We start from the raw sequence: 21671 nt of genomic DNA on the forward strand, positions 1-21671 counted from the left end.
ACTAGTCCGAGAGTTTTCACGCCAGCGACGTCAAACCACTTCTCAAATACAAAAGACCCTTGCCCGATAAGGAATTGCGAAAAGGTCAGGAAGTTAGAACAGTACCAGGGATCTATTGGGGGTCAAAGTGTCGCGTAAATACGCACCTCATGAAACTTCAATTCATCATAGCTCAGGCTGTGTTATACCTAGCTGCACCAAATTACAACCCCAAATGTATCTTTGCAGGCCCCACAAAAAAGCCTCTTGAAGCCCCGCCCCAAAATCAACAGGAAGTCTTTAAATGTGAAATATGTGAATAGGGGCGGGGCTTAATAACACGTTGGCCATAACTCCTTAACCATAGGTCCTATCATCATCAAACTTGCTGGGTATGCGCAGAAGTCATGTGGTAGCATGTCCCTCTAAGCTTATCGCGATGAACCCATAGGGGGCGCCACAGGGGCGGGGCTTAATAACACGTTGGCCATAACTCCTTAACCATAGGTCCAATCATCATCAAACTTGCTGGGTATGTGCAGAAGTCATGTGGTAGCATGTATCTCGAAGCTTATCGCGATTAACCCATAGGGGGCGCCACAGGGGCGGGGCTATCCACAAATTGGCCATAACTCCTTAACCGTAGGTCCTATCATCATCAAACTTGCTGGGTATGTGCAGAAGTCATGTGGTAGCATGTCCCTCGAAGCTTATCGCGACCAACCCATAGGGGGCGCCACAGGGGCGGGGCTTAATAACACGTTGGCCATAACTCCTTAACCATAGGTCCAATCATCATCAAACTTGCTGGGTATGTGCAGAAGTCATGTGGTAGCATGTATCTCGAAGCTTATCGCGATTAACCCATAGGGGGCGCCACAGGGGCGGGGCTTAATAACACGTTGGCCATAACTCCTTAACCATAGGTCCAATCATCATCAAACTTGCTGGGTATGTGCAGAAGTCATGTGGTAGCATGTATCTCGAAGCTTATCGCGATTAACCCATAGGGGGCGCCACAGGGGCGGGGCTATCCACAAATTGGCCATAACTCCTTAATTGTAGGTCCTATCATCATCAAACTTGCTGGGTATGTGCAGAAGTCATGTGGTAGCATGTCCCTCGAAGCTTATCGCGACGAACCCATAGGGGGCGCCGCCTATCCACAAATTGGCCATAACTCCTTAACCATAGGTCCAATCATCATCAAACTTGCTGGGTATGTGCAGAAGTCATGTGGTAGCATGTATCTCGAAGCTTATCGCGATGAACCCATAGGGGGCGCCACAGGGGCGGGGCTTAATAACACGTTGGCCATAACTCCTTAACCATAGGTCCAATCATCATCAAACTTGCTGGGTATGTGCAGAAGTCATGTGGTAGCATGTATCTCGAAGCTTATCGCGATTAACCCATAGGGGGCGCCACAGGGGCGGGGCTATCCACAAATTGGCCATAACTCCTTAACCGTAGGTCCTATCATCATCAAACTTGCTGGGTATGTGCAGAAGTCATGTGGTAGCATGTCCCTCGAAGCTTATCGCGACGAACCCATAGGGGGCGCCGCCTATCCACAAATTGGCCATAACTCCTTAACCGTAGGTCCTATCATCATCAAACTTGCTGGGTATGTGCAGAAGTCATGTGGTAGCATGTCCCTCGAAGCTTATCGCGACGAACCCATAGGGGGCGCCGCCTATCCACAAATTGGCCATAACTCCTTAACCATAGGTCCAATCATCATCAAACTTGCTGGGTATGTGCAGAAGTCATGTGGTAGCATGTATCTCGAAGCTTATCGCGATGAACCCATAGGGGGCGCCACAGGGGCGGGGCTTAATAACACGTTGGCCATAACTCCTTAACCATAGGTCCAATCATCATCAAACTTGCTGGGTATGTGCAGAAGTCATGTGGTAGCATGTATCTCGAAGCTTATCGCGATTAACCCATAGGGGGCGCCACAGGGGCGGGGCTATCCACAAATTGGCCATAACTCCTTAACCGTAGGTCCTATCATCATCAAACTTGCTGGGTATGTGCAGAAGTCATGTGGTAGCATGTCCCTCGAAGCTTATCGCGACGAACCCATAGGGGGCGCCGCCTATCCACAAATTGGCCATAACTCCTTAACCGTAGGTCCTATCATCATCAAACTTGCTGGGTATGTGCAGAAGTCATGTGGTAGCATGTCCCTCGAAGCTTATCGCGACGAACCCATAGGGGGCGCCGCCTATCCACAAATTGGCCATAACTCCTTAACCGTAGGTCCTATCATCATCAAACTTGCTGGGTATGTGCAGAAGTCATGTGGTAGCATGTCCCTCGAAGCTTATCGCGACGAACCCATAGGGGGCGCCGCCTATCCACAAATTGGCCATAACTCCTTAACCGTAGGTCCTATCATCATCAAACTTGCTGGGTATGTGCAGAAGTCATGTGGTAGCATGTCCCTCGAAGCTTATCGCGACCAACCCATAGGGGGCGCCGCCTATCCACAAATTGGCCATAACTCCTTAACCGTAGGTCCTATCATCATCAAACTTGCTGGGTATGTGCAGAAGTCATGTGGTAGCATGTATCTCGAAGCTTATCGCGATTAACCCATAGGGGGCGCCACAAAAGTCACCCGACTCCGATTGACTTGAAATTGATTGCACATGTACAGCTCATGGTGCTCTACGATTTCGCTCAAAGGAATTTTTTTGTAATTTCCGCTTGGGGGCGCTGTTAAGCCCCGACTTAAGAAAGTTTGAGAGGCCGCGCCCCGCACACCGTAAGTCCGATTGACTTGAAATTTCTCACACTGGTGTATTTTAGGGTGTTCTACAAAAAAGCCTCTTGGACCATAAGAGTCAACCTGAAAATATTTTCGGCTAATTAGCATAAACTGAAAAAAAGGGTTTTATCCACAACTTTTTCAAGTGTTACTCTATCAACACCAAATGTCTCACGAAGCCCCGGGGGAATATGACGCACGTCTCCGAAAAATATTAGTAGGATAGGTTCAAAAACATGGCCGCCATTGACTAAAACGTTTACGCAGGGGCGGGGCTTAATAACACGTTGGCCATAACTCATTGACCGTAGGTCCTATCATCATGAAACTTGCAGGATACGTGCAAAAGACATGTGGTAGCGTGTCCCTCTAAGCTTGTCGAGGTTAACCCGTAGGGGGCGCCACAAATGCGAAACACGTCATTCACCGATGCTATGTTTGCCAGGCCACGCCCCTTTCCCCCTGACTCCGATTGACTTATCATTTGTCAGACATGTACAGCTCATGTTGCTCTACGGTAAAGTCTCTCGGACCACAGGGGTCAGCCGTGATTTTTTTTCTTCCCCGATTTAGAAGGGGGGCTTGTACTTTCAATATCTCCGCGGGAATTTCTAGTTTCGCTGTACGCTGTCCCACGCGCTCCAAACTTCACCCGCCTGCTGAGAGCCCAGGCCTGAGGTCGTCCTCGCGTCCGTCTCGAGCGTGTCGCCGACAATTCCGCGCTTCCGGCGTGCAGCATGTGTGGGCGAGGGCCCGGTCATCACTGCTTGCAGTTTTAATTAGGGCCCGAGCACAGACATGTGCGAAAGCCCTATTGTAATCGGTACGATTATTATTCTTATTCTTTTTTTTATTCCGCCGAAACGAAGTCACTTTTGACCACCTTCCCATCATGCAAAAGTTGAAAATATGTGGCGTACCCATCAGACCTGCAAAAAATTTTAATGTATCAGTGGTTCAGGATTTGATCTCTAAAATTGCGCCCCCTATGGCCAAAAACAGTTTTTCAGCAAATGCATGCTCAAAAATTGGGCTAGATGCCTGAAATTACAGGACAACATGTAATGGCCCAAGGCGCACATAAATGCAATTTATATGTCATTAGCCAAAATCAACAGGAAGTCGGCCATGTTGGATTTAGTGCCTAAAACCGCCACTTTACATCTTTTCGCATTTCGACGAACTAGTCCTAGAGTTTTTATGCCAGCGACGTCAAACCACTTCTCAAAAACAAAAGACCCTTGCCCGATAAGGAATTGCGAAAAGATCAGGAAGTTAGCCCGGAACCAGGGATCTTTTTGGGGTCAAAGTGTCGCGTAAATACGCACCTCATGAAACTTCAATTCATCATAGCTCAGGCTGTGTTATACCTAGCTGCACCAAATTAATAACCCAAATGTATCTTTGCAGGCCCCACAAAAAAGCCTCTTGAAGCCCCGCCCCAAAATCAACAGGAAGTCTTTAAATGTGAAATATGTGAATAGGGGCGGGGCTTAATAACACGTTGGCCATAACTCCTTAACCATAGGTCCTATCATCATCAAACTTGCTGGGTATGCGCAGAAGTCATGTGGTAGCATGTCCCTCTAAGCTTATCGCGATGAACCCATAGGGGGCGCCACAGGGGCGGGGCTTAATAACACGTTGGCCATAACTCCTTACCCATAGGTCCAATCATCATCAAACTTGCTGGGTATGTGCAGAAGTCATGTGGTAGCATGTATCTCGAAGCTTATCGCGATTAACCCATAGGGGGCGCCACAGGGGCGGGGCTATCCACAAATTGGCCATAACTCCTTAACCGTAGGTCCTATCATCATCAAACTTGCTGCGTATGTGCAGAAGTCATGTGGTAGCATGTCCCTCGAAGCTTATCGTGACGAACCCATAGGGGGCGCCGCCTATCCACAAATTGGCCATAACTCCTTAACCGTAGGTCCTATCATCATCAAACTTGCTGGGTATGTGCAGAAGTCATGTGGTAGCATGTCCCTCGAAGCTTATCGCGACCAACCCATAGGGGGCGCCGCCTATCCACAAATTGGCCATAACTCCTTAACCGTAGGTCCTATCATCATCAAACTTGCTGGGTATGTGCAGAAGTCATGTGGTAGCATGTATCTCGAAGCTTATCGCGATTAACCCATAGGGGGCGCCACAGGGGCGGGGCTATCCACAAATTGGCCATAACTCCTTAACCGTAGGTCCTATCATCATCAAACTTGCTGGGTATGTGCAGAAGTCATGTGGTAGCATGTCCCTCGAAGCTTATCGTGACGAACCCATAGGGGGCGCCGCCTATCCACAAATTGGCCATAACTCCTTAACCGTAGGTCCTATCATCATCAAACTTGCTGGGTATGTGCAGAAGTCATGTGGTAGCATGTCCCTCGAAGCTTATCGCGACCAACCCATAGGGGGCGCTGCCTATCCACAAATTGGCCATAACTCCTTAACCGTAGGTCCTATCATCATCAAACTTGCTGGGTATGTGCAGAAGGCGAGCGCGTCGCCGACAATTCCGCGCTTCCGGCTTGCAGCATGTGTGGGCGAGGGCCCGGTCATCACTGCTTGCAGTTTTAATTCTTATTATTATTATTCTTTTTCCGACTCTTTTTTGGCACTTTTCACCCCCTTCCCGTCATGCATTAGTTGAAAAAGTTTGCGGACCCATCAGACCTGCAAAAAATTTTAATGTATCAGTGGTTCAGGATTTGATCTCTAAAATTGCGCCCCCTATGGCCAAAAACAGTTTTTCAGCAAATGCATGCTCAAAAATTGGGCTAGATGCCTGAAATTACAGGACAACATGTAATGGCCCAAGGCGCACATAAATGCAATTTATATGTCATTAGCCAAAATCAACAGGAAGTCGGCCATGTTGGATTTAGTGCCTAAAACCGCCACTTTACATCTTTTCGCATTTCGACGAACTAGTCCTAGAGTTTTTATGCCAGCGACGTCAAACCACTTCTCAAATACAAAAGACCCTTGCCCGATAAGGAATTGCGAAAAGATCAGGAAGTTAGCCCGGAACCAGGGATCTTTTTGGGGTCAAAGTGTCGCGTAAATACGCACCTCATGAAACTTCAATTCATCATAGCTCAGGCTGTGTTATACCTAGCTGCACCAAATTAATAACCCAAATGTATCTTTGCAGGCCCCACAAAAAAGCCTCTTGAAGCCCCGCCCCAAAATCAACAGGAAGTCTTTAAATGTGAAATATGTGAATAGGGGCGGGGCTTAATAACACGTTGGCCATAACTCCTTAACCATAGGTCCTATCATCATCAAACTTGCTGGGTATGCGCAGAAGTCATGTGGTAGCATGTCCTTCTAAGCTTATCGCGATGAACCCATAGGGGGCGCCACAGGGGCGGGGCTTAATAACACGTTGGCCATAACTCCTTAACCATAGGTCCAATCATCATCAAACTTGCTGGGTATGTGCAGAAGTCATGTGGTAGCATGTATCTCGAAGCTTATCGCGATTAACCCATAGGGGGCGCCACAGGGGCGGGGCTATCCACAAATTGGCCATAACTCCTTAACCGTAGGTCCTATCATCATCAAACTTGCTGGGTATGTGCAGAAGTCATGTGGTAGCATGTCCCTTGAAGCTTATCGCGACGAACCCATAGGGGGCGCCGCCTATCCACAAATTGGCCATAACTCCTTAACCGTAGGTCCTATCATCATCAAACTTGCTGGGTATGTGCAGAAGTCATGTGGTAGCATGTCCCTCGAAGCTTATCGCGACCAACCCATAGGGGGCGCCGCCTATCCACAAATTGGCCATAACTCCTTAACCGTAGGTCCTATCATCATCAAACTTGCTGGGTATGTGCAGAAGTCATGTGGTAGCATGTCCCTCTAAGCTTATCGCGATGAACCCATAGGGGGCGCCACAGGGGCGGGGCTTAATAACACGTTGGCCATAACTCCTTAACCATAGGTCCAATCATCATCAAACTTGCTGGGTATGTGCAGATGTCATGTGGTAGCATGTATCTCGAAGCTTATCGCGATTAACCCATAGGGGGCGCCACAGGGGCAAGGCTATCCACAAATTGGCCATAACTCCTTAACCGTAGGTCCTATCATCATCAAACTTGCTGGGTATGTGCAGAAGTCATGTGGTAGCATGTCCCTCGAAGCTAATCGCGACGAACCCATAGGGGGCGCCGCCTATCCACAAATTGGCCATAACTCCTTAACCGTAGGTCCTATCATCATCAAACTTGCTGGGTATGTGCAGAAGTCATGTGGTAGCATGTCCCTCGAAGCTTATCGCGACTAACCCATAGGGGGCGCCGCCTATCCACAAATTGGCCATAACTCCTTAACCGTAGGTCCTATCATCATCAAACTTGCTGGGTATGTGCAGAAGTCATGTGGTAGCATGTATCTCGAAGCTTATCGCGATTAACCCATAGGGGGCGCCACAGGGGCGGGGCTATCCACAAATTGGCCATAACTCCTTAACCGTAGGTCCTATCATCATCAAACTTGCTGGGTATGTGCAGAAGTCATGTGGTAGCATGTCCCTCGAAGCTTATCGTGACGAACCCATAGGGGGCGCCGCCTATCCACAAATTGGCCATAACTCCTTAACCGTAGGTCCTATCATCATCAAACTTGCTGGGTATGTGCAGAAGTCATGTGGTAGCATGTCCCTCGAAGCTTATCGCAACCAACCCATAGGGGGCGCTGCCTATCCACAAATTGGCCATAAATCCTTAACCGTAGGTCCTATCATCATCAAACTTGCTGGGTATGTGCAGAAGGCGAGCGCGTCACCGACAATTCCGCGCTTCCGGCTTGCAGCATGTGTGGGCGAGGGCCCGGTCATCACTGCTTGCAGTTTTAATTATTACTATTTTTTTTATTCCGCCGAAACGTTGTGACTTTTGACCACCTTCCCATCATGCATAAGTTGAAAATATGTGGCGTACCCATCAGACCTGCAAAAAATTTTAATGTATCAGTGGTTCAGGATTTGATCTCTAAAATTGCGCCCCCTATGGCCAAAAACAGTTTTTCAGCAAATGCATGCTCAAAAATTGGGCTAGATGCCTGAAATTACAGGACAACATGTAATGGCCCAAGGCGCACATAAATGCAATTTATATGTCATTAGCCAAAATCAACAGGAAGTCGGCCATGTTGGATTTAGTGCCTAAAACCGCCACTTTACATCTTTTCGCATTTCGACGAACTAGTCCTAGAGTTTTTATGCCAGCGACGTCAAACCACTTCTCAAATACAAAAGACCCTTGCCCGATAAGGAATTGCGAAAAGATCAGGAAGTTAGCCCGGAACCAGGGATCTTTTTGGGGTCAAAGGTCGCGTAAATACGCACCTCATGACACTTTAATTCATCATAACTCAGGCTGTGTTATACCTAGCTGCACCAAATTAATAACCCAAATGTATCTCTGCAGGCCCCACAAAAAAGCCTCTTGAAGCTCCGCCCCAAAATCAACAGGAAGTCTTTAAATGTGAAATATGTGAATAGGGGCGGGGCTTAATAACACGTTGGCCATAACTCCTTAACCATAGGTCCTATCATCATCAAACTTGCTGGGTATGCGCAGAAGTCATGTGGTAGCATGTCCCTCTAAGCTTATCGCGATGAACCCATAGGGGGCGCCACAGGGGCGGGGCTTAATAACACGTTGGCCATAACTCCTTAACCATAGGTCCAATCATCATCAAACTTGCTGGGTATGTGCAGAAGTCATGTGGTAGCATGTATCTCGAAGCTTATCGCGATTAACCCATAGGGGGCGCCACAGGGGCGGGGCTATCCACAAATTGGCCATAACTCCTTAACCGTAGGTCCTATCATCATCAAACTTGCTGGGTATGTGCAGAAGTCATGTGGTAGCATGTCCCTCGAAGCTTATCGCGACCAACCCATAGGGGGCGCCGCCTATCCACAAATTGGCCATAACTCCTTAACCGTAGGTCCTATCATCATCAAACTTGCTGGGTATGTGCAGAAGTCATGTGGTAGCATGTATCTCGAAGCTTATCGCGATGAACCCATAGGGGGCGCCGCCTATCCACAAATTGGCCATAACTCCTTAACCGTAGGTCCTATCATCATCAAACTTGCTGGGTATGTGCAGAAGTCATGTGATAGCATGTCCCTCGAAGCTTATCGCGACGAACCTATAGGGGGCGCCGCCTATCCACAAATTGGCCATAACTCCTTAACCGTAGGTCCTATCATCATCAAACTTGCTGGGTATGTGCAGAAGTCATGTGGTAGCATGTCCCTCGAAGCTTATCGCGACGAACCCATAGGGGGCGCCGCCTATCCACAAATTGGCCATAACTCCTTAACCGTAGGTCCTATCATCATGAAACTTGCAGGATACGTGCAAAAGACATGTGGTAGCGTGTCCCTCTAAGCTTGTCGAGGTTGACCCGTAGGGGGCGCCACAAATGCGAAAAACGTCATTAACTGATGCTACGTTTGCCAGGCCACGCCCCTTTCCCCCTGACTCCGATTGACTTATCATTTGTCAGACATGTACAGCTCATGTTGCTCTACGGTAAAGTCTCTCGGACCACAGGGGTCAGCCGTGATTTTTTTTCTTCCCCGATTTAGAAGGGGGGCTTGTACTTTCAATATCTCCGCGGGAATTTCTAGTTTCGCTCTGCGCTGTCCCACGCGCTCCAAACTTCGCCCGCCTGCTGAGAGCCCAGGCCTGAGGTCGTCCTCGCGTCTGTATCGAGCGCGTCGCGGACAATTCCGCGCTTCCGGCTTGCGGCATGTGTGGGCGAGGGCCCGTTCATCACTGCTTGCAGTTTTAATTAATAATTGGTTTAACAAGAGCTGAACATTTCCTTTCTGTATGGGAGAAAAAGCTAGGGATGCATTAGTTTAGCCATTCCAATGAGTTCCAGTACACAAATGCCCAAATTTGCATCTTGAAACGGTCAATGTGTCGCTGTTGAGTATCCCTTCTAATACACAGGTAAATTGGCATAAAACTAACCCGTCCCTGAGCTTTTTGTTTACCAGCCCAGTTTGTTGTCAGTCCTATCTGAAATGTACACAGCATACCGTGTTGTATTGAGTTGTGGCTGGAAGGTAGCCTGGAAATCCAGACCCTGATATCTTGAACGATAGAGGGTCTGGCCACGATCATTAATAATTTCCAACTCAAGGGGCGGCTCCTACTCGTGCATTTCAAATGCCACTGCACGCAGTTGGATAGCACTACAACCAATCAGAGCGATGCACAAGGCGACGTAAGCCCCTTTCGTTTAGCGAACAGCTGTTAAACTGTTAAATTAAATGTTTGCCGTTGTCGGTCGGCAAAATAGAACATTCCACTTACTTGCTAATGAAAGATTTGAGTGCCGTCTTCCAAATCGTTAAGGGTCGAGGCCAAAGCAGTCTCAAACTCACACAACATATCCGCAGCCATATTTGATGTTTACTATCACGGCTTCGACGTCGCATGCACGTCACTGTCGTCATCCGGTTACGTCCTCCCCAGAGCACCATATAAAGGGCTCTGGCGCGCCCATATTAGATAGAACCAATTGAAACGTGAGCCCAGATTTCTGGTCTTCTTGATAAAGCTTCAACGGAGCGTGTCCAGACCAGAAGGCACACTGCATTAAAATGCCCACTTTTTCTTCCACTCTTGGAATAAGCTGCTTGGAATTTTAATGGTGAAAAATCCTGCCCAACGAACCGCTTCCTTCTGTAACAGACAGTCTTTCTTTAGTAGTACAGAGGTCACACTTTCATTCCCTTAAGTCCAACTAGCCGATTAATGACCTGTCAATCACAAATCAAAGGTCACACCGAGGGCAGAGCAGTATTTCTCTCTCTCTCTCTCTCTCTCTCTCTCTCTCTCACTCTCTCTCTCTCTCTCTCTCTCTCTGTGATTCACAATTGTTCAAAACCAAACATTCGAACCAGAATATAAAATATGATTTCAGGGAAGCAATCATTGATGGCAATTCCAGCGCCTTACGCAACCTCCACAGACCCCTTAAAGGGATTGTCATAGTTCAGTATTTTTGAAGTGGGGTTGTATGAGGTACTTAAGTTAGTCTGTTGCCTTATATGGAGATAGCAGTCAGCGCAGTCACTATAAGGGGTTTGGATCACTGTAACAGGAGTCAGCATTGCACTGTTTCAGAGGGGGCCCAGCCAAGAAGGTAACATACTTACTCTGCGTAATTACCTCAAACAACCCCACTTAAAAAATACTGAGCTATTCCTTGAAGGTATACATGCACACATTTGAGTTTCCTATAGCTTTGATGTATTGAATTTAAGGTTAATGATGACAAAAAAAATCCAAATAAACATGACAATACAGTTGTAGGTTATTTTAAGCATCTAGGCCCATGTGAAGTTTTAAGGTGTCTTGTGGCACCAACTAAAACTAATTCCATGTTTATGTATGTCTGCTAGTGAGAATTGGTGTTAATCAGTAGCTTAGTTCGGGTGTATAATTTGCCTATCAAAAAATTGTTTTATGTTAATGTATGTAGTCATAAGCTATTTACCAATCGGACAAAAGAACAAAGCTGTTAAAAGGGTGAACAAAAATCTGATTACAATATAAATATGGATACATTTGCTGTTGATTTAATTATCTTTGGTGGGAGCCCTTTCTCTCACTGGCATCCTCCTCCCAACTGCAGAAAAATGTCAAAATCTGCATTTAAATTGGAAGTTATTCATCTGCATATTTTTGATTATTCAATTAATTTGTGTATTTTTTTTCCGCACCCCCCAATCAGTGGCAATGCCATGCAGTGGGATTATTTATTGTTGATGATGCTGTGTGTGTGTGTGTGTGTGTGTGTGTGTGTGTGTGTGTGCGTGTGTGTGTGTGTGCGTGTGTGTGTGTGTGTGCATCAATACTCGTTATGTGTTTGGATTGGCGGAGCAGAGGTGGGTGAAGTTTAGAATGGAATCTGAAAGGGGCAAAGGTGTGAATGAGAATAAAATAATACTTGGTGAGAGATCTACGCAGCGTAGGGAGGTGAGAACACGGCAGACAGGTTAAGACAGAGAAGAAAAGTCCCCTCATTAGCACTGGAGAGCGGAGACAGAGGTCAGCTGATCTGTGAACTGCATGTCGCCACCTCAATATAGAGCCATCTGTCACACACACACACACACACACACACACACACACACACACACACACACAGCCCAAGGCCTCCTCTCTGTGTGACAGTACAGTTAGAAAGCAGCCTGTCCATTCAGTTAGGACGGTGAAGCTGTCCTTAAGCATTACATATAGGCATAAAGGGCCCAGAGGATTGTGTTATAAATAATAGGCGAGTGGTGATTAATCATTGTCTTTCTAGTCATATTAGTTGTCTTGCCAATCACAGTTACACAAAGTACAAAGGGCTCATCACTTGGAGATTAGAGTACAGAGACCTTTTCAAAGTAGTAAAAAAAAATATGCCTCTTGAAAGCAGATGATTTTACTTTTTATACCGATTTGATTTAGATGTTACATTTACATGCAACAACCATGTAATTACAACTAAAGATGTGAATGAAACTAAACTCTTCATTATTTATTTTGATTGCATCAGTTGACATTGATTTCAGCTGAGGCTATCCAGGGAGAGTTCGGATTTAAAAAAAAAAGTTAACAGATAACAATACACTTGGTTGATTCCTCACTATTGAATTGTTTTTTCGTTGCAACCACAATTCAGCCGCAGCACAACATATCAGTTAGAAAATCATTGAAGGATTTAAAAATTAAACAGCACTTTAGCCAGACAAAATGGAAAGAGGGCCATGACATACTTGGTTGTTGCCCGTAGTAATCCTGTGATTTTAGATGAGCAGAAGGTGGCAGACGAGGGGGATAGAAGAGAGAGAGAGAGAGAGAGAGAGAGAGAGAGAGACAGACTGAGTGGGAGAATGACATTGAGAGCTGAATATTAATTGTTGAGTAATAAGCGTCCAGTCTAATGTGTGCGGAAGTCTGTCTGGTTAATTTGCAGCAATCTGGTGTTTATTGTGAGGATGTAAACACAGTGGATCGTGTGCGTAATGTCCCCGTGCTTTATTGTTGCACTTGTAAGAATCTCCTGTTGATGCAACTATTGGCCATAGATGGTACAGGTCTATGGCACGGACCTTACTGTATATGTCCGCTGATTGATGTCTATTGAAAAACCCGATTCCTTCACCCAAAATACCATGTTGAGCTAACAGAATTAGTCAAGTAAACAAATAGTTGATACAAATATAATTTATCTGCAACTATTTTGAGAATCAGGCAATCTCTTTTTTTTCCAGTTCCAGTTTTATTAATGAAAGGATTTGCTGTTTTTCTTTGCTTTATATGACGGTAATTGAAATGTTCTGCTTTTGGTCTAACAAAACCAGACACTTGAAGACGTTACTTTGTGATTACTTCTGTTCTGTTTCTTGATATTATATGTTTAATCGATTAATGAGAAGGTAATTGACGGATTAATCTATAATAAAAAATGTAAATTGTAATTTGTCTCAGGCATTGACAACTACAGTTTTATATATTTATATATATATCAAACGTAAAATTATGAAGATCAAAAAAAGAAAATTCACAATATTGATGCATAGGTCATTTTAAGATCAGGAATAGCAACCTTTAGCTTTGTGTCTTTGTCTTTGTCTTTGTCTTTGCGTATATTGTCTTTTGTATGTTTCTGTGTAACTCTGTTTGCGCCGGTGTGTGTGCACCTTGACTCGGACCCTGTCTGCTTTGGGAGAGTAGCTTGATTGTCATTCCGGCAGCATGCAGCTCCTTGGTTGGATGAGGTCACTATAAAGCCACGCCCTGCATCTCAAGCCGGGAAGTATCGATTTCCTTTAATTGGATAGACAAATGAAAAGCAGCAGGGATTGTTGAAGCCTGTCCTTCTTCGGGTTTTGTGTGAAAGTTTGTTCTGGTTATTTACCCCTGATCTGAGGGAAACGATTAGAAGTTTTCTCCCATACCCCTCTGTTTGAATGCTTGATGTTGTTGTCACCTTTTTATAGTAGGAATCTATGGTATTGATATTTACTTCAACCTCACCGACTAATTTTTCTGAATCTCACACTCTCTGCTGACTGACAAAAATCTTTTTTTCACCCTTTTTTTTCTAATATATACAGAACCTTGTTGTTTTCATAAAGGTTAGCTGTTGTTTAGGACACTTTAAAGGAAGTGTGAATATGCAAATACGCATTGATAAGGTCAGTATTTGAATAAAGCTTATTTAAAAAATAAAATAAAAAACTCCCCTGACCTTTTGATTAACTTCTTTTGAATTGTTCCATGCATACAAACCAATGTGACAGTAAATCTTGATTTTTCAGTCATTAATTGTGATTGAACATATGTGTAGTTTTGATTTAAAAAAAATATTAATTGTAAGTCAGACGGACCTTAGGGGTGGTAATAAGCAGAAAGGACCCAACCACTCCATCCATTATCTTGTGTAAGATGTTTTACCGTACATGAACAAAATCAACTAATATTCATGCCAAATACTTCATTAGGCAAACTATCCAATAGAAGCCCTGCTAAATTTATATTCCTTTATTCAGCCAGGCATGAGCCCTCTGTGAAACATTACCAGCAAGCATGAGCATTTCATAGTTCATTCCTTAAATCAGTTATCCACTGATATTTTATGTTTTTCCATGTCAGCTTTTTATACATGCATTGTGTCTAGCTTGTATCTCCATAGTTAACTTTTATTTAAGAGGATTAGTCAAAAAAAATTGAAATAAAACATTAAAAACGTTTTTACTTTTGCATTGCTCAGACACAGAAACACGGCAATACAAGAGAAGCTAATGGGGCACTTTGCATTTCTGGTTTCAACTTTCAGTGGTGTTACTGTATTTTCTTCCCACAGATAACTGTCTGAATATAGATTATGCTATTATGGTAGAGTTGTGTGGGAGAAATATTCTCTTAACAATCTCAATGTCTGAATGTAAAGCCCCTATCTCACTGGGGTGCGGCGACAAGTTGGAGACACAAAATTGCGAGAAAATATGCGAATTAGCGACAATTTTTATTTGCAGTCTCACTGAGTTGGTTCCTCACGACACGTTTGCGAATGTCCTGGCCAACACTTGCCGGGAGCTCGCATGTATGTCTCGCGAACGTCTGGCGAGCGGCGCACGAACGGAATGTCAGTCTCATTTTTGTCTCAAATCAGTCACAATTTAGTTTCATATTTTGCCAAACCCTCGCAAAGTTGTCTCACATTTCTCGCACTTTTCTGACTCGCGGAAACTAAATTGAGAAGGGTTTGCAACGCGTTTGAGACACCTGCGACAACTCTGAGACTGATTTGTTGCACACTTTTTTTTGAACATGTTCAAAATTCAAGCGACAGGACTGCGCGGCTCTGCGACTCATGAGAGGAAATTGAGACCTCTGCGAACGTTTAGAGACAGTTTAGAGACTCCCTCGCGAATGCAGTCTCCAACTTGTCGCAAACAGTCGCAGCCCAGTGAGATAGGGGCTTAAAACAATCTGGATTCAGCAAGTCTATAGAGTGGGGAAAAAGAACCCACCAATAGGGAAATTAGGGTTTATTAGAGTGATATTGTGATATTTTCCTTCATAACGAGAAGCCTAAATAGCCTCAGCTGTGCTGTGTCGTTGGTGCTAATTAGCAAATGTTAGTGTCATGGCATGGTCAGTGTTGGCATGTTAGCATGCTTGAGTTAGCATCAAATCCCCTTCAGCCTCACAAAGCCAGCAGAATGAACAGACAAATAAGACTTAAGCTGCACCACCGCGTGACGTACCAAATATATGTTGACACACAAACAACCAATTAAGTACGGATACATCATTCGGCAGCACTGACTCCTTATTTGAATATTAATTTACTAGAAAGCCTTCAGTAGATTTAAATGTTAAGTTTTATATTCAGTTGTTGCTGAGGCAGCTGTATGAACAATATTTAGTCAAAATGGTGAATCTGCAGGCATTATTGGATTTCCCCTCCTCTGCATACCTCCTTGTGTAACACCAGTGTTGGGAGTAACGCGTTACAGGAAGTAATGCATTACTGTAATGCATTACGTTTTGCTGTAAAGCAGTAATGTAAGGCATTACAGCAAAAAAATGGTAATATGTAACTCGGTACAAATCTCAGTAACGCGCGTTACAATGCATTTTAAATGCAAAATTGACTAGTTTGTTGTTTTTATACAAATTGGCCAACACCGCGAGATTCACAGAGGAGAAAAAAAACGGCTTCCGTCTCACTGCCCAAGTTTAAGCTGCGCTGGGTAAAAGAGGAAACCAGAAGAGACCACATCACTTCCCTCCTTACAACGGAGTGCCACTCCCCTCCAACGGAGGAGTAGCTTCTGCTATCCGATTGCATGTCCCGAGTTCCGAGCCCTGATACACAGAGACATGTCGCATCTGCCGCATGTAGGGGAAACCTCCAGTCTTATATTAAAACCATCACGCTGCATGCGAGACCAGTGCAGACTGAGCTTTTTTTTGAGAATATGTTCCCGCGGCTATGTCCGCGTCTGTTTTATGTTGGCGAGCCTGAGTAAGTAGCCTATAATTTAGAGAAGTTTCACATCAGGCCAGCCTATTATGTAGCCTGGTGATGCGCCGAGTCCTTTTATTTATGTATTTATTTATTTATTTGTTTGTTTGTTTGTTTGTTTGTTTGTTTGTTTGTTTGTTTATTTATTTATTTATTTATTTATGCCTCGCACTCGGCCGAGAGTCAAGCAGCTCCGCCGGGCGGAGTCCGCCCAACAGCATATCATTCAAACAGGCTGCTGCATCCAAATCATCCCGCAATCACCAATTTGATAACAGAAAAGTTGCCAGCGTGTCTGTTTCTCCCCAGCTCACAGCAAAGGAGATATATATTTAGGCTACTATTGTTATTATAAAATGTCACGCAAGAAGACGATAAACAAACATAATGGTCAGTTATCATTTAGATTAGATGGCAAAATGATAAAGCAGATTATTTGGAACAACTAAAAAAGGCAAAAGTTGATGATGATGTGAACAACTTGTTTGTGCTTTTAAGTCGCCAGAACGCAAGAAACAAGTCTTTGAGGCTCAATTTTCTTTTACAATCTACAGTAGTAGGCTCTAGCTCTATTGATATTAATATAAGCTAAATAAATACCTAAAGATACAGTATTTCTATTATAAAATGTATTGCACCATGAGCCATAACTGTGACCATTATATTATATAGCCTACTTTTGTTAGCCTTAAGCCTAGCTCAGTCATTATGCCATACCATGTCACCTCCTGCTGTGTAATGAGCTGCATTGAAAACAAGAAGATTTATTAAGAACACCAAATTCATATTTCCTGTTATTTTGGTGAAAGTAATGCAAAAGTAATGTAAAAGTAGTGTAATGCCTTACAATTCAAAGACAGTAATATTGTAATGTAACTAACTCCTGATGCATAGGTCACATAGGTCTCCTAAATGACAGTAACAAGTAATAAATAATTCATTACGCTTTTGAAGTAACTTGCCCAACACTGTGTAACACTAATACCCCTTCTCTATCCTCACACCCAAGGCATTGCCGCTTCAATTATGTGTCTATAACCTTTTCTAATCTGTGTAAACCTGTATAACATTTGCTCAGCCACAGATCTACAGTATGTTTAAGTCCGTGTGTCTGCACGCACAATTGGATCCTTTTTAGCCCAAATGTTATTTGGGGTCTCTAGTGTTCCTCAAAACAATGATGCTGTTATCTGAATTTTCCTTTCCCGACTGACTGGGATTTCTCAGCGATTATAGGCCTCCATCACATGCACACGCACATGTACAGTCTTACATAAAGTCTATTTCTTAGAAAAACTTCAGCAGGAGATGTTACAGGCATTGAGATTTCCATGGTAACTACTCGCAGTGTTTTTCTTTGATGTATGTGTTCCATGTTCCCAAAGCACCCGTGGTTCCTAGAGCCGTGTGCACACACACACATACACACACACACACACACACACACACGTGTTTGTGAGCGCGGCTGTGATGAAAGTTGTAGCCCAAGGACATGGCATAGCTTTCAGACAGCCGCGCAGGGAAAAGAAATAGCAGGGACTGTCGTGAAAATGAAGCCATGGAGTGAGACAGTGAGAGCGATGGGCAGCAGTCATGAGAAAGCTAGTGTGATCCGTGGGAGGAGCCTTTGAATTTCCTCCAAATCTAATTCAAGGTTCATGTAGATCCTAAAAAGGCTTAAAATGCATTAAACACATTAATCAGAAATATAATTAGTAACGCCTACTTTATAAATAGTTTACAAATGGAATGGCCGAAAAGGTCACATTGCTTTTAGTGAAATTGTATTACTGTTGTTATTATCATTATTGGCTTTATAGTTGACCTGATGATAAAATACCAAATTGAAACAAAAAAACGTTTGAAGTAGTTTTGTCTTCAACTTGTCCCCAACCCAAAGTAACTGATGTTTTCTTATTCTAAACTTTTTTTTCTAATAGTTAAATGGGTCATCAATAAAGTCTCCAATCTAACTTTAGGAACCCTGTTAATGTCAGTCTTGTGTGAGAAGATTTACCCCCTCACCATCTATATACAGTACCATGTCACTCAGAGGAAGCAACTTATTTTATATTAAATTATTATTTTACATTTCCTAACTTTTTATTAATGACAGCAATACATTTAATCTTGAAAACTCCACTGTGACTGGTTGTCATGGTGGCCTAGTAGTCTAAGACGCTTACCACAACACCGCAACAAATCCAGCTGGAGACCTTTTGTTGCGTGTCATCCTCCCTCACTCCCTAATTTCTGTCTCCAGACCTTTGACTGTAGGCTATACTAAAAAAACTAAAACAGGACAATTACCAAAAATAGTTTGGGGTGCTGATAATAAATGTATCTGATATTGGTCTGACATCACAAATACATATTCATTAGGCTTATCAGGTTTATCCAGGTCCATTTTCAACACATTCTCTTAGTCTTCAATGATGCTGTTTTTTATGTTCTTTATGTTATTTTTAATATTTTTTTATATACTTTTTTCATAGAGCAGATATGCATTTCTCTACAGAGTTCTTGCACATTTATTTAGAATATTCATTTGGGAAAACTGTTGATTGGTACTCTTTGAAATTAAATTATTAAACTTTTGAACTCATGGATAGAAACAGTTCAAAAGGGTGAAAATAAATTGGTTTTGAAAACATCTAAATTTGATCGATTTTTCTATATTTTTGCTCTTTTAATAAGAAGTTCTGTGCGGTGAACTCGGTCCCACAATAGACTTGATCCATGACCAATTTGTGGTATGATAACATGACTGTACATCATGTAATATTTTATCTAAAACAGAACTGGATTAAGTGTGAAATAACTGTTATTGTATTCATTCAACCCTTAAATGTCCCTTAGCACCTTGCTAGCTTGTTGTCAGCTTTGACAATAAGCTACTGTAATGTTGGGGCATATTTGTTTCTTTAAAGTACAACATTGACACAGCAAGTCATTCTGTCGGTCAAGTACTCAAAACACTTTGTTTAGCCTCGGTCTAGCATTGTGCTGTCAGCTGGCAAATGTCATTAGTTCAGTTATTCTCTCCTCTCATCCAATGAAGATTTGTGGCTGTTCACACAAAAGTAAACAGCTGAGCTTGTGTGTGTGTGTGTGTGTGTGTGTGTGTGTGTGTGTGTGTGTGTGTGTGTGTGTGTGTGTGTGTGTGTGTGTGTGTGTGTACACTAATTGGCTTATCAAGTAGGATTCACTGTTTGTTTCACTCCGTCAGCTACACCACTCATCAGTGTCTTATTGCTGAAGAAGTGTGTTCCATTTTTAAATAATGCTGAATTTAAGAATCATAATTTACACGTACTGAACTGGACATCCAGGGGGGAAAAGTGCCCATGTGGGAAATAATGTGGTGCAGTATGAAAAATTTCTGTTAATGTTCTCCTGTTCATTCTTTATTTGGTCTTTATTTTTGCCTTCGCCTTCTGTTTAATAAGCCTTCTCATGATAATTGGCAAATAAAGATCTGCGTCTCTTCTTCCACACATTGACACAGGACATTTCTCAGACGTCTCCATATCTTTCTCAGCATGTCTTGGGACTCTTCTCCTCTTCTCCTCCCTCCCCACAATGCTTTAATTACTTCATCCCTCGTTCCCCTCCGCATCCCCTCTCTCCTTCACTCCATCGCCCAGAGCTGCTCCTCATTCCTTTTAATTAATCCACACAGATTTAGACACCTTCACCCTGCTGTTAATGCACACACACACACACACACACACACACACACACACACACACACACACACACACACACACACACGACAATCCCCAGTAGACAATCATTTTAAGTGATCTTGCTTCACTTTGAAAGTTTTTTCCCTGGGGATGGGTGACGTGTAAAACACAGGTCTTATTGTTTGATATTGTGTGTTGTCTTTTGATGTCTGTGTGTTTATGTGTGTTTGTTACACGCCACTGATAAATGGTGTGTTCTCATTGGTCAATCAAGGCATTCTACGGTCTGTTATTACTCGATAATGCCCACCGTCAAGGATAATTCACGTTGCTATGGACTTACGGATAGTGTTCTGATCGATCCCTTTCCTGCCAAATCAATCCACTGATGGATGGCCACAGTTAGGCCTAGTACTCCTTAAAAAAAAAGTAATACTTTTTCAACATTACTTTGAAATGTATCAGGAGAGCAAGAAACTTGTGACCCTTTCCCTATACATTATCAATAACTTGAGTGTTTGTGTGTGTGCAGGGCTCCAATGGAAGCATGCAGCTCATGGAAACGGAGTTCTCCACAACTCTGGGAGAGATGGTGGCTCTCCATCTGCATCACCAGAAGAGCATCCCCGCGTTCCTCTCTGCTGTCACCCTCGACCTCTTCAGCCGACAAACAACCATCTGAAGTTATTGGACGCCATCTCAGACGCAGGCCTGGAAAAGTCAAGATGGGATTTTACTTTTCCGTTTCATTTCCTGTGTTTTTCAAGCTGTAGCCGGCCTCTTTTTGTCTCTGTCTCATATCATATTCACAGAGTCGTCACGATGTCAACACATCTGACATATGACTAGTGCAATAACTGATTTGTTGCTGTGGAGGATGAACACCTTGTTTGACAGAATGCTTTCAACTTGCAATCAAACGGGTGAGAAACACAACTCGATATCCCTATTTGTATGCTGAATATTTCATCAATGAAATGCCTTTTTCTTCTCTTTTTTTTCTTCTTTTCTTTTATGAGAACGCAGTTTTTTCAAGAGAACAAAGTTCCCATGAAAGTGACACACAAATGCCACTGATCATTGGATTTGGGGCACATTTTTTTCCCCTTTTTTTTTATACAGCGGCAGTTTGAAATAAGCTTTGCACCAAGTTAAATACCGTTTTAAGCATACATGTTTGGCTCTATGAATTTGCAGTGTATGTTTTTTGCATTGTCAATAGTTTTATTGTTTATGTGTCCTATCCCTCGGGGCCTCATATAAAAGGTTTTACATTAATGTTTGGTTGTTACAACTCCTTCTAAGATAGTGTTTAAAGAAATCCATTTCAATCCAATATCTGCTGATGTCTGATTAATTGTTTATTTTTTTCTCATTCATGTCCTGCTGGGATATATATGGATTTTGAAGTTATATTCCATTAGTATATCAGTTAGTTATGCCACACATGTGATTTTTAATTGTTTGGAATTAATGAGTATGTGCTTGACTGGAAGATAAAGATGTTTTCACTTAATGCTTTTTCTTTGCAGTCTATGGTTCTTTTTGTTTCAGAATTCCATATTTGATTTGTTCATAACACCACACACAATTCAAAGTTCACCATCTTTAAGTGCATACACTACAACTGTGAGAGTTTAAATGAA

The 21671-nt window shown here is 43.3% G+C and overlaps 1 protein-coding gene across 1 annotated transcript in view; it reads left to right on the plus strand.

Moving 5' to 3' along the window:
- mad1l1 (mitotic arrest deficient 1 like 1) overlaps window positions 1-21466 on the plus strand; it is a 128654-nt gene extending 107188 nt beyond the window's left edge. Inside the window, exon 18 of the mRNA XM_080029204.1 lies at window positions 20558-21466. Coding sequence (XP_079885330.1) covers window positions 20558-20707 — 150 coding nt within the window. The 3' untranslated portion in view covers window positions 20708-21466. The remainder of the gene's footprint in view (window positions 1-20557) is intronic.
- The last annotated feature ends 205 nt before the right edge of the window (window positions 21467-21671 follow it).

This window comes from Ammodytes marinus (assembly GCF_949987685.1).
Source record: "Ammodytes marinus genome assembly, chromosome: 6".
NCBI lineage: Eukaryota > Metazoa > Chordata > Actinopteri > Uranoscopiformes > Ammodytidae > Ammodytes > Ammodytes marinus.